The sequence below is a fragment of the Coregonus clupeaformis genome, chromosome 37, assembly GCF_020615455.1.
Source record: "Coregonus clupeaformis isolate EN_2021a chromosome 37, ASM2061545v1, whole genome shotgun sequence".
Classification (NCBI taxonomy): domain Eukaryota; kingdom Metazoa; phylum Chordata; class Actinopteri; order Salmoniformes; family Salmonidae; genus Coregonus; species Coregonus clupeaformis.
Genome location: NC_059228.1, coordinates 24,581,301 through 24,595,500, shown reverse-complemented (window position 1 = coordinate 24,595,500; position 14,200 = coordinate 24,581,301). Strand labels below are relative to the sequence as shown.

Sequence of the window (14,200 nt, the reverse complement as noted above, 5' to 3'; positions counted from 1 at the left end):
ATACACATTACACTACACACCTACTGAGCTCCTTGATTTTGTACAGTAGGCTCCCCCGTTCAGTTTTCGTCAGACAACACTTCTTCCCTTGCAAGGGTTTGATGAAAAACAGGATTATATTTGTGTATAAGGTGCCACCTAGTGTTTAATGAAGCCAATCCATACCTCCCCACCGTCTTATGCATCACCACCAGTTCAGCATCCATAAATTCACTTGTGTCTCTATTTTAGTAATTGATTGACTGACATGCCGAAGGCTGGCATACAGCTTCAGAGTTTTTCCTGGTCAGGTCAAGTGGTCAGGTAACACTCCTGGCCTTAAACATAACATTCTCATTCCATCGCTCTTCTCCTATCTCTGGTGGTGTAGCTATTCATAGGAGGTGAATCCAGTGTGAGGAATAATGTGAACCCTGGGCTCGTTTATTTACATTCTGTCCCGTACTCTTCGATTGTATATCCTGTTTCTCTATTTGGTTCTCTCTCCCCAAACCTAATACAGCAGGCCTAACAGAAGCCTTAAACTAGATCCCCTACATCCTGGACTTGACATTACATGTTGGGCGAGGTTCTCTTCTGCACTGTTCAAACAATCCAGTATCTGTGGTGTAGTTAAGATGGAGTGTCACGTTGTTAATGTCCAATAGCCGATTTGCGCCACAGGCTCTCTTTACATTTCTCCTGAAAATCTGAACATCTGGTTAGAGGACTCGGCAGAGCCACAGATTATCCATTATATTGACCAGAAACTCCATAGAGAAATAGTAATGGCGTCTTTTTGTAGGCACACAAACTCCGCCATGGTTCGTTGGACATAGCCATAAGTGGAAATGAATGGTGTTTTTGAATAAACGCCAAAAATAAAGTCAGTGGTAAACACAGGTTTAGGAGATTTTATAGGTTTTGTTCTATGAGATAATCTTCATCAGCTAATGTCACTTTTTGTGAATTTTGAAACATTTATGTAATTTTAAAAAAGCACATAAAGGCTTCATCATTCATAAAGGTCATGTTAACTGACTTATATTATCTCACAGAACAAAACATAGAAGATCTCCTAAACTTGTGTTAACCTCAGACTTTACTTTCGGCATTTAACCCAGAACCCTATTCTTTCCCCATTAATTTTCCCCATAGGAATGGCTAAACCAATGATTATGGATATACTGACAAGATACATGATTTATGTAGGTACAAGGTCAGGTTCAGGGCACACGTTCAGAGACAGAGTTTTGGTAGAAAGCAATGGGGAATGAAGGGTGACTAGTGTCACTTATTTTTCTTAAAACTGCATTGTTGGTTAAGGGCTTGTAAGTAAGCATTTCACTGTATGTTCTACACCTGTTGTATTCGTCGCATGTGGAAAATAAAATTTGATTTGATTTGATTTTGAATACATCACCTTCTCAGAAGTTGCTCCAGAAATCACAGTATCAAGATTGGCCAACATATTGCCAGTAGGCCTAGTGTACAGTATTTCACAAATTCTTAAAGTTCTATTATACGTGACATTATTGACATACCCACTACACTACACACCTATTGAGCTTCTTGATATTGTACAGTACAGTAGTAGTGACGGTGGGTCATTCTCGAACAAACGGCTCTTTTTGAACAGATATTTTTGGTGAACGTCGAATCGCATTTGTGAAAGAGCCATTTCTTTGTCTCCCTGATTTGTATAGCCTACTGTTACCACTGCTTTTTGAGCTGCCGACAACAATTATCTGTAGATAAGTTATAAAAACATTATCTGGAGATGGTAATTCCTCACTGCAGAAACTGAGGAGAGCGCAACATTCTGGTCCACACACTGTCCAAAGCGCAAATGATTTTCCTTCATATTTTTTGCAGGCCATCTATTAATTTGGTCAGATAAAAATTTATTTTAACTTGCATGTCACAATGTGACATAACGGTAGGTAGCATGTTATGCTTTAATTAGAGATGAGCTATTTTTTCATGGATTTATGTAAATGTTTAAGCACTACTTAATGAAGAGCCATTTGAGAGCCAAATGAACAGCTCTTTTAGTTGAACAGAGCAAAATGATCCGGCTCACCGAAAAGACTCGGAATGCCCATCACTATACAGTAGGCTACCCCTTCTGTCTTAGTCAAATACAACACTCTTTTCCTTGCAATGGTTCGACAAAAAACAGGATTAGATTTTTGTGTAAGGTGCCACCTAGCTCTGGGCTCCACAGAGGACGCTCTTCAATGCCTGAAGAAGGCTGAAGAGGCCATTCGCCAAAGCAGTCCAGACGACGTGGAGCTAAGTCTGGTGGTCCACTATGGGAACCTGGCCTGGGTGCACTATCACCAAGGGGAGCTGACAGAGAGCCAGACCTATGTGGAGAAGGTGGGCAGACTACTGCGGGACAACCCCTGCTCAGGTGTAGTGTGGGGTGAAAAGGCCTGGACTTTGAATAAGTTCGATGTAAGCAAGAGGAAGGAAGCGCTACATTACTTCCAGATGGCCTTAAATGGGGACCCTGAGAACAAGGTGCTGCGCTGTGGTTACGCCATGGCATTTAATAAATCTGTTGATAGGAAAAACATTACCCCGAAGCTGCGATCTGAGATGTTGGAGCAGCTATGGATTGCTAGAGAATTGGATCCAGAAGATTTGTACATCACAGTAATGTACCTGCAGAGGCTTGCAGAGAGTGGCCAGGTTGAGGAAGCACTTAAACTTGCAGAGGAAGTGACAGAGAAGCCTTTGGAGAGCTTTGGTGGATTTGGACTCTTACTATCATTTTACAGAGATCACGTCTCTCATGATTCAAGCATTGACCTGGCAAGAAGGACCCTGGAGAGACACCCTGATTCACGCCAGCTGAAGAGGCATCTTGGGAAGTGTTACAAATGGAAGATTTTCTCTCCGCAAGAGAAAAGGAACACAATGAGGCATATTCTGATAGAAAATGCAGTCAAACTTTATGAAGAGTTGGTTGCACTCTACCCAAAATCCCTTGCAGCAAAACTGGAACTGTCTTCCATGTACAAAGAATCTGGCAGCGTTGATAGAGCAGATAAGATATTTGAGGACCTGCTTCTTGATAGAGAAGGAATGGAACCACAGGATTTACAAAAATTGTACAACTGGTATGCCCAACATCTGTTTTATGCCAAAAAGATGCTTCCAGGTCAATTGATTTCCACAAGAAGGCAGCAGAGATTATGCTACCCACTGACCAACGTGACAGCAGTATTCGTGTTTTGTCGTCCATTGTCCATAATAGAGGACACAGAGCTGAGGAAATTGTGAACTTCCTGGATGGCCTTGATAGAGAAGGTGCTGTCGGCCAGTTCTAGACCTTTTTTCCAATTAAGGCTTGAAATATCCAGATCTACCTGCCGAATCGTTCAAATTTACATCGCCTGTTTATGATTGATTAATGTGGAAAATATATTCACTATACCACTAATACACATTTTGGTCAATCTAGGACAAATCTTGATTTATGAGAAATGTCTGCGCTCAATTTTGCTACTGGGATTGCTGAGAGACGCATGATCATCAATACTAACACTTGAAAGTAAATTCAAGGCTGATAGTAAAGTCTTATATATATGCAGGCCTAACATGACAAACTTCTGTCTGTAAAAGTTTACTGTGGACTAATGTACTGTAGACAAACAAATATGTTATTTTTCATTAATGCATTATAGAGTAGAGAGGCCCTGTATGGCCTCACACACTGACTATCCAGAGTGATAGGATCTTACTGATTTAATTTTCTTCACACTGTGCACAATATATTCTGTTTCTGGAAAATGTATTTAATGTGTAATATTATACTGTCAAATATCTTGTAAGTTCTTGTGAAAATAAAGGTTATATTCTATTCTATTCTGTTAAAATATCATTAATTAAATAAATACAATAACAGCAAACAATACCAAGTTATTTTATAGTACACACCACTATCCCAGTAGGTTACTATAATTTCTTAATGCATAGCTGTGGATTTCTAGTTCTAATTGTACGACCAAATACATTGACTATCATCAGCTATGGTCTGAGTTTGATTGATTAAGGCTCTGAAGGTCAAGCATACGGTACAAGGTCAGGGTACACAGCCAGAGACAGAGAACACCACAAATACAGCAAAGAATATGTCAGTGGAAAGCAATGGGGAATTTTACATTTATTTTTACATTTAAGTCATTTAGCAGACGCTCTTATCCAGAGCGACTTACAGTTAGTGAGTGTATACATTATTTTTATTTATTTTTATTTTTCATACTGGCCCACCCGTTGGAATCGAACCCACTGAGCTACATCCCTGCCGGCCATTCCCTCCCCTACCCTGGACGATGCTGGGCCAATTGTGCGCCGCCCCATGGGAATGAAGGGTGACTAGTGTCAGTTGACATCACAAAACATCACCTTCTCAGAAGTTGCTCCAGAAATCATAGTATCATTGCTGCTGAGAAAGATTGGCCAACATATTGCCAGTACTGTGCAGTATTTCACAAATACTTAAAGTTCTAAAGTACATGACATTATTGAAATACACATTACACTACACACCTACTGAGCTCCTTGATTTTGTACAGTAGGCTCCCCCGTTCAGTTTTCGTCAGACAACACTTCTTCCCTTGCAAGGGTTTGATGAAAAACAGGATTATATTTGTGTATAAGGTGCCACCTAGTGTTTAATGAAGCCAATCCATACCTCCCCACCGTCTTATGCATCACCACCAGTTCAGCATCCATAAATTCACTTGTGTCTCTATTTTAGTAATTGATTGACTGACATGCCGAAGGCTGGCATACAGCTTCAGAGTTTTTCCTGGTCAGGTCAAGTGGTCAGGTAACACTCCTGGCCTTAAACATAACATTCTCATTCCATCGCTCTTCTCCTATCTCTGGTGGTGTAGCTATTCATAGGAGGTAAATCCAGTGTGAGGAATAATGTGAACCCTGGGCTCGTTTATTTACATTCTGTCCTGTACTCTTCGATTGTACATCCTGTTTCTCTATTTGGTTATCTCTCCCCTAACCTAATACAGCAGGCCTAACAGAAGCCTGAAACTAGATCCCCTACATCCTGGACTTGACATTACATGTTGGGCGAGGTTCTCTTCTGCACTGTTCAAACAATCCAGTATCTGTGGTGTAGTTAAGATGGAGTGTCACGTTGTTAACGTCCAATAGCCGATTTGCGCCACAGGCTCTCTTTACATTTCTCCTGAAAAACTGAACATCTGGTTAGAGGACTCGGCAGAGCCACAGATTATCCATTATATTGACCAGAAACTCCATAGAGAAATAGTAATGGCGTCTTTTTGTAGGCACACAAACTCCGCCATGGTTCGTTGGACATAGCCATAAGTGGAAATGAATGGTGTTTTTGGATAAACGCCAAAAATAAAGTCAGTGGTAAACACAGGTTTAGGAGATTTTATAGGTTTTGTTCTATGAGATAATCTTCATCAGCTAATGTCACTTTTTGTGAATTTTGAAGCATTTATGTAATTTTAAAAAAGCACATAAAGGCTTCATCATTCATAAAGGTCATGTTAACTGACTTATATTATCTCACAGAACAAAACATAGAAGATCTCCTAAACTTGTGTTAACCTCAGACTTTACTTTCGGCAATTAACCCAGAACCCTATTCTTTCCCCATTAATTTTCCCCATAGGAATGGCTAAACCAAAGATTATGGATATACTGACAAGATACATGTTTCTCCCCCCTAACAATGTGAGTCGTTGTCCACAAAGCGGCACGGCGATCTGTCTAGCTCCCGCCTATCCTTTCTTTGGATTGGTGGATACATCTCATTATTGTTATACTTTTTTAAATATTTGATGAGGGTTGTTGACGTCAACTGTCTGTATTCAATGGAGAGCGATGTACACAGTGGCAGAATACCTGACCACTGTGACTGACCCAAAATTAAGGAAAGCTTTGACTATGTACAGACTCAGTGAGCATTGCCTTGTTGTTGAGAAAGGTCGCCGTAGGCAGACCTGGCTCTCAAGAGAAGACAGGCTATGTGCACACTGCCCATAAAATGATGTGGAAACTGAGCTGAATTGAAGTTGCTGGGATGTCACGTACACTTGTAACAACTTCAGCATTATGAAACTCCTATTTGATCAAATAAACCTCACGTAGCAAATAAGCCATAACATTGTTTATTGACCAAATTCGACACTCCATACAATTGATATCCATACAAAAACTCATTGCTTGGTGGGCGAAACAACAAAAAAACGTCACCTGCTGGAGGGAGATAGATTTTCCGCCGAGTTGGGTCTCTCTCTTCCTCTTCTGCTTCCTCTCTGGCTGAACGAACCAGAGGTAACTTATTTCCGGGTTTAAGGACTACAACAAAGATATTTATAACTAACCCAAGACAGGTCTTCTGTGTCGTTTACAGTGGGAGCAAATGAAGCATAGTGGGCAGAACAAGGAAAGAGATGGGCAAAGTCAAGCATGAGCTAGCGAGATCCTATTGGCACGTTGTAGCAAGTATTTGCATATTTCTGTTAGGGAATGCCACCTTTGAAGTGTGCGTGTGCACAAACTCAACTCAACCTTGCACTCCTTTTTTTACTTTAGAAAATTAGCATAATGCAGGCCCAGGTTCACCAGAGATACTTTAGAGGAGATGGGAAACTCCAATTAAACTCTTAATAACGGCAATTGTCTACGTTGCCCACGCATCGTCAAAGGGCCGCACGGTGCATTCTGGGATATTTTGGGACAAGGACTTCCATCTTCTCCCACTACACGCAAATGGAGTTCCTCTCACTGACATATTTGGTGGTGAGAAAATGTTCTAAATGGATGCTTCAGCTTTATAGCCCCTGTGACCTGTGTATGGGTTACCCTATATGTATGTAACTACAAGCTGGCAAGCTCTATTGTCCACTCTAACAATTAAAATAAATGTATTCAAAAATGGAAAGTAAATCGGGAAATGACAAGATCAGCTGGGACCATTCTAGCCAATGAGAGGGTAGTGGCACAACTCAGATATAACTTTTTTTTTTCCTTCTCATGACCTACTTAATTATAAAAAAATTTACAACATATAAAAGGTGTTGGTCTCATGTTATACGAGCTGAAATAAAATAGCCCAGAAATTTTGAATATGCACCGAAAGTGTATTTATCAAAAACTTTGTGCACAAAGTTGTTTACATCCCTGTAAGTGAGCATTTCTCCTTTGCCAAGATAATCCATCCACCTGATAGGTGTGGCATATCAAGAAGCTGATTAAACAGCATGATCATTACACCTAAAAAGGCCACGCTAAAATGTGCAGTTTTGTCACACAACACAATGCCACAGATGTCTCAAGTTTTGAGGGAGCGTGCAATTGGCATGCTGACTGCAGCAATGTCCACCAGAGCTGATGCCAGAGAATTGAATGTTAATTTCTCTACCATACAGTGCATTCGGAAAGTATTTAGACCCCTTGACTTTTTCCACATTTTGTTACGTTACAGCCTTATTCTAAAATGGATTAAATAGTTTTCCCCCCCTCATCAATCTACACACAATACCCCATGATAACAAAGCAAAAACAGGTTTTTAGATTTTTTTGCTAATTTATAAAAAATTATAAACTGAAATATCACATTTACATCAGTATTCAGACCATTTACTCAGAACTTTGTTGAAGCACCTTTGGCAGCGATTACAGCTTTGAGTCTTCGTGGGTATGACGCTACAAGCTTGGTACACCTGTATTTGGGGAGTTTCTCCCATTCTTCTCTGCAGATCCTCTCAAGCTCTATCAGGTTGGATGGGGAGCGTCGCTGCACAGCTGTTTTCAGGTCTCGCCAGAGATGTTAGATTGGGTTCAAGTCCGGGCTCTGGCTGGACCACTCAAGGACATTCAGAGACGTGTCCCAATGCCACTCCTGCGTTGCCTTGGCTGTGTGATAAGGGTCATTGTCCTGTTGGAAGGTGAACTTTCGCCCAAGTCTGAGCACTCTGGAGTAGGTTTTCATCAAGGATCTCTCTGTACTTTGCTCTGTTCATCTTTCCCTTGAGCCTGACAAGTCTCCCAGTCCCTGCCACTGAAAAACATCCCCACAGTATAATGCTGGCACCACCATGACTCATTGTAGGGATGGTGCCAGGTTTCCTCCAGACGTGACGGTTGGCATTCAGGCCAAAGAGTTCAATCTTGCTTTCATCAGACCAGAGAACCTTGTTTCTCATGGTCTGAGAGTCTTTAGGGGCCTTTTGGCAAACTCCAAGCGGGCTGTCATGTGGCTTTTACTGAGGAGTGGCTTCCATCGGGGCACTCTACCATAGAGGCCTGATTGGTGGAGCGCTGCAGAGATGGTTGTCCTTCTGGAAGGTTCTCCCATCGCCACAGAGGAACTCTGGAGCTCTGTCAGAGTGACCATTGGTTTCTTGGTTACCTCCCTGACCAAGGCCCTTCTCCCCTGATTGCTCAGTTTGGCCGGGCGGCCAGCTCTAGGAAGAGTCTTGGTTGTTCCAAACTTCTTCCATTTAAAGCTGATGGAGGCCACCGTGTTGTTGGTGACCTTCAATGCTGCAGAAATGTTTTTATACCCTTCCCCAGATCTGTGCCTCGACAAAATCCTGTCTCGGAGCTCTATGGACAATTCCTTCGACCTCATGGCTTGGTTTTTGCTCTGACATGCACTTTCAATTGTGGGACCATATATAGACAGGTGTGTGCCTTTCCAAATCATGTCCAATCAAATGAAATTACCACAGGTGGACTCAAATCAAGTTGTAGAAACATCTCAAGGATGATCAATGGAAACAAGATGCACCTGAGCTCAATTTCGAGTCATATAGCAAAGGGTCTGAATACTTATGTAAATAAGGTATTTATGTTTTTATGTCTAAAAACCTGTTTTTGCTTTGTCATTATGGGGTATTGTGTGTAGATTGAAGAGGATTTTTATTTATTTAATCCTTTAGAATAAGACTGTAATGTAACGAACTGTGGAAAAAGTCTAGGGGTCTGAATACTTTCCGAATACTTTCCGAAGGTGGCACTGTAGGCCACCTCCAACATCGTTTTAGAGAATTTGGCAGTACATCCAACTGGCCTCACAACTGCAGACCACATGTAACCATGCCAGCCCAGGACCTCCACATCCGTCTTCTTCCCCTGCGGAATCGTCTGACACCAGCCACCCAGACAGCTGATGAAGCTGTGGGTGTGCACAACCGAAGAACTGTTAGAAACTGTCTCAGGGAAGCTCATCTGCATGCTTGTCTTCCTCACCAGGGTCTTGACCTGACTGCCTTGTCGTAACCAACTTCAGTGGGCAAATGCTCACCTTTGATGGCTATTGGCACACTGGAGAAGGTTGCTCTTCACAGATGAATCCCTGTTTCAACTGTACGGGGCAGAAGGTAGACAGCGTGTATGGCATCGTGTTTGCTGATGTCAACGTTGTGAACAGACTGTCCCATGGTGGCGGTGGGGTTATGGTATGGGCAGGTATCAGCTACGGACAATAAACACAATTGCATTTTATCGATGGCAATTTGAATGCACAGAGATACCGTGAAGAGATCCTGAGGCCCATTGTTGTGCCATTCGTCCACCGCCATCACCTCATGTGTCAGCATGATAATACACGGCCCCATCTTGCAAGGATCTGTATACAATTCCTAGAAGCTGAAAATGTCCCAGTTCATCCATGGCCTGCATAGTCACCAGACATGTCAACCATTGAGCATGTTCGGGATGCTCTGGATTGATGTGTTTGACAGTGTGTTCCAGTTCTCACCAATATCCAGCAACTATCCAGACAATATCTTGATCAACTCTATGTGAAGGAGATTTGTCGCGCTGCATGAGGCAACTGGTGGTCACACCATATACTGACTGGTTTTCTGATCCAAGCCCCCTACCTTTAAAAGGTATCTGTGACCAACAGATGAATATCTGTTTTCCCAGTCATGTAAAATGGATATTTTCACTTTACCACTACACCACTTGGACAAATCTAGTATCTTGGACAATCTAGGAAAAATTATGATTGAGTAAAAAAAATACTTTCTTATTAAAAAGTGTCTGGGCTCAATTTTACCAACTGGGATAGTTGAGAGATGCTTGATCAATCATACTAACATTTGAAAGTAAATTCAAGGATAATGGTAAAGTATTCTAATTCCTATAAACATATAGGCCTAACATGACAAACATCTGTGTGGAATCCATATTTTCATATTGTGTCTGTAAAGGCATACTGCGGAGAATGTAGACAATTATTGCATTATAAAGTAGAGAACCCCTTTATGAATCCCAGTATGAAAATGTTAGCACTCACTAACTGTAAGTTGGTCTGGATAAGAGCGTCTGCTAAATGACTTAAATGTAAATGTAATAACCTCACAGACTGACTATCCAGAGCGATAGGATCTTGTGTTTTGTTTTTCTGCACAGTGGGCACAATGGATTCTGTTTCTGGAAAAATGTGTAAGTGAAAATAAAGGTATTCTGTCCTATAATGTTTACAGATCATTAATTAAAGTAATACAGTAACAGCAAACAATACCAAGTATTTTTATAATGCACATCACTGTTGTAACGATCCCGGCAGTCTGAGTCGGGTCCTGTCTGTGGACTAGTTTTTTCTGCTCGTGATCTCCAGTTTCCCGAGGGTTCTGGAACGCTCCGGGGAGCTCTCTTGATTTCCGCACCTGCATCCCATCAGCAATCTGCACACCTGGTCCTGATCATCACCCTTCTTAGGCTCTGGCCTAACATCCATTCCCTGCCGGATCGTTAGCCATGAACAGTAGGTTTACCAGAGTATCAGTCTTAGAGCCTAGCGTTAGTTTTGTTGTTTTTGCACCTTGTTGTTTACTTACCTCCGTTTTGTTCCATCTGCAGTCACCCGTCCGGAACCTTCATCCAACCTCTGCCTGGTGGTCGGCGGCTGCCGACCCATGATGGGATCAACCACTGCACCCCCAACAACTAATCAACGCCTTCCGCTCTGTTCCCTGGATTATTCAGCATCACTCTTGAATTGTAAATAAACACTCACCTTCGTTTCAACTTACCTTGTCCTGGTCTGCTTCTGGGTTCTGGCTTTGCAACTCGTGACAACTGTCCCATTTAGGTAACTAGAATTTCTTAAATGGAGTTGTGGATATCAGGTTGAAAGCCAAGGTATAAAGCCAAGGTTTGCGATTTACTGCCAGTATAATTCATTGGCTGATCCCTCCTGATGACCCGGATGGAATCATGTGATCCTTCCTTAATCCATAGGAAGTCCCACCCAGTTGACTACTTTCTTTTTTTAACCCAGTTGACTACTGCAAGATGGTGAAAGTCCTTAAGGGCGCTGCCCATTCTAAAATATGATTTTGGCCACAAGAGCCCACTATCTATCTCAATGGGGGAAAACTAGTACCCATTGTGGGTGAAGCCAGTCAGGTAATGCGAAGGATTTGACGAGATGGCGGAAACTGAGGTTTTGTTTGAAACTGCTAGTGAGTCGGGTGAAGATAAAAGCGCAGAGAGTGAGAATGAGTGGGTTACAATGGCGAAGAAGGGAAACAAGAGAAGTACAGTTGTGGTGGAAACTCGGAAACCCCTAGACTCGTTTTTAGTTGGAGTGTTCAAGGTGAAGAAGAGCCTCTTGGTGAGTGGGTGGTAGCCCAACAGGTCAGGGTTCACCGCCGCAAACAAGCCCAGACTCAGGGTCTCCCAGACCCCAGAGTGCTCCGTGGTCAGGGCGAAGGTGGCTGTGTAGCGGTGGTGCACCTTATGGAAAGTCCGGTAGAGCCAGGGCACCTTGTGGTGCAACACATGCCACACAAAGTACTGCAGGTCAAAGAGGAGGAGACAGACTAGCACGTACCAGGCCACATGAAGAGCCCCAGGGGCTTGGGCACGGAGGACCACTGGTCTCCAGTACCAGTGCAGAATGCTGAGGGGGAAGATGAACACAGTTTGGGTGTGCAGGGAGGTAGCCAGGCAGCTCCATGCCATTACCCAGGTCACCCTGCTCTGTGGCTGGATCTTGTAGTGGTGCACCAGGTCTACTCTGGAGGACAGGGTGTCCAGGCACAGGTAAGGCAGGCAGCAGCTCAGATAGAGTGTCAGGGAGAACAGGACGGGGAACAAAGGAGAGCGGAGAAAGTCTTCTTGTGCTCTTATCCTGTCCCATAAACTCTGTAGCAGGAGAGGAGGACTCCAGTGAGGGCTCCATCTTTACTGATCCAATGGTCTTCAGTCTGCAGGCAGTAGAGGATGCCTCTTAAAGAGGCTGTATTATTACTCTATGTGACATACCGCATGTCCTTATTAGGCTTTTCCTGCTGGGGAACTCCGTAAGGAGGGAACGGCATGCTTCACTTTCCAAACTATTTAACCCCCTGCGTCTATGAACAACTGTCCTCAAATGAAAATGTAATCTGTCAAAGGGAAATGAAATAATATTTAGGGTGACAAAATGCTTCAGACAATGAAGTAAGTCATTATTCATTAGTTTAACATAGTTGAGAGTAACTGTTTTCAAATGGTCTACTATGACAACACGTTCCCACCCGCTTGAACCGTAGGCAGGCAGATAGATACTGTTTGATCATGTCATGATCATGGACTATAGTGTCCAGCTGTGTGTATGTTTATTTTAGTTTTGTGTTGTTCTTTTTCAAAAACAGACACTGTAGAGACCCTAGTATTTAGTATTTGTTGCTGGGTAAACCAATATGAGTATGCCTGAGTTTGATTCATGTAGGTACAAGGTCAGGTTCAGGGCACACGGTCAGAGACAGAGTTTTGGTAGAAAGCAATGGGGAATGAAGGGTGACTAGTGTCAGTAGACGTCACTTATTTTTCTTAAAACTGCATTGGTGGTTAAGGGCTTGTAAGTAAGCATTTCACTGTAAGTTCTACACCTGTTGTATTCGGCGCATGTGGAAAATAAGTTGCTCCAGAAATCACAGTATCAAGATTGGCCAACATATTGCCAGTAGGCCTAGTGTACAGTATTTCACAAATTCTTAAAGTTCTATTATACGTGACATTATTGACATACCCACTACACTACACACCTATTGAGCTTCTTGATATTGTTCAGTACAGTAGTAGTGACGGTGGGTCATTCTCGAACAAACAGCTCTTTTTGAACAGATCTTTTTGGTGAACGTCGAATCGCATCTGTGAAAGAGCCGTTTCTTTGTCTCCCTGATTTGTATAGCCTACTGTTACCACTGCTTTTTGAGCTGCCGACAACAATCATCTGTAGATAAGTTATAAAAACATTATCTGGAGATGGTAATTCCTCACTGCAGAAACTGAGGAGAGCGCATCATTCTGGTCCACACACTGTCCAAAGCGCGAATTATTTTCCTTCATATTTTTTGCAGGCCATCTATTAATTTGGTCAGATAAACATTTATTTTAACTTGCATGTCACAATGTGACATAACGGTAGGTAGCATGTTGTGCTTTACATTAGAGATGAGCTATTTTTTCATGGATTTATGTAAATGTTTAAGCACTACTTAATGAAGAGCCATTTGAGAGCCAAATGAACAGCTCTTTTAGTTGAACAGAGCAAAATGATCCGGCTCACCAAAAAGACTCGGAATGCCCATCACTATACAGTAGGCTACCCCTTCAGTCTTAGTCAAATACAACACTCTTTTCCTTGCAATGGTTCGACAAAAAACAGGATTCGATTTTTGTGTAAGGTGCCACCTAGTGTTTTAATAAAGACAATGCATCCCTCCACCTTTATTTACCTTGTGCAGCCCTATTGCTAACACACCTGATTAAACAAATTGCATTCTAAACTGAAGAACATGATTAGTTGATTATTGGAGTTAGGTATGGTAACAGGTGCTGGAGCAAAAGTGTGTCACCAATCAGGCCACCGAGGACTGTAGTTGCTCATCCCTGCATCACCAGTTCAGCGTCCATAAATTCACCCATGTGTCTCTATTTGTAGTCATTGACTGACTGACATGCAGAAGGCTGGAATACAGGCTCAGAGTTTGGCCTGGTCAGGTCAAGTGGTCAGGTAAAACTCCTGGCCTTAAACATAACATTCTCCTTCCATCTGTCTTCTCATTCTGTCTCCTGTGGTGTTATCTGTTCATATTAATAAGAGGGCAATCCAGCGTGAGGAATATGTGAACCCTGGCCTTGTTTATTTACATTCTGTCCCGTACTCTTATCCTGTTTCTCTATCCGGTTATTTCGACTGAGGTAT

At 42.4% G+C, this 14,200-nt stretch overlaps 1 protein-coding gene across 1 annotated transcript; it reads right to left on the bottom strand.

Moving 5' to 3' along the window:
* Window positions 1-10,192: 10,192 nt before the first annotated feature.
* Window positions 10,193-12,329, bottom strand: LOC121553263 (cholesterol 25-hydroxylase-like protein). The gene is made up of 3 exons (XM_045211482.1): window positions 12,274-12,329; window positions 11,548-12,190; window positions 10,193-10,216 (listed from the first exon to the last, which is right to left on the bottom strand). Exons 1-3 carry the CDS (start codon window positions 12,327-12,329, stop codon window positions 10,193-10,195), a joined length of 723 nt encoding a protein of 240 aa, XP_045067417.1.
* Window positions 12,330-14,200: the final 1,871 nt, after the last annotated feature.

Excerpts from the sequence above, each read along its gene's own strand:
- LOC121553263 (XM_045211482.1), bottom strand. The coding sequence starts at position 12,329 with ATGCCGTTCCCTCCTTACGGAGTTCCCCAGCAGGAAAAGCCTAATAAG. Across the intron at positions 12,191-12,273 it reads AAGCCTAATAAGGACATGCG|ATGGAGCCCTCACTGGAGTC; the intron begins GTATGTCACATA and ends GGATCAGTAAAG. Across the intron at positions 10,217-11,547 it reads TCCGAGTTTCCACCACAACT|TATGCCTTTACAGACACAAT; the intron begins GTACTTCTCTTG and ends CATTCTCCGCAG.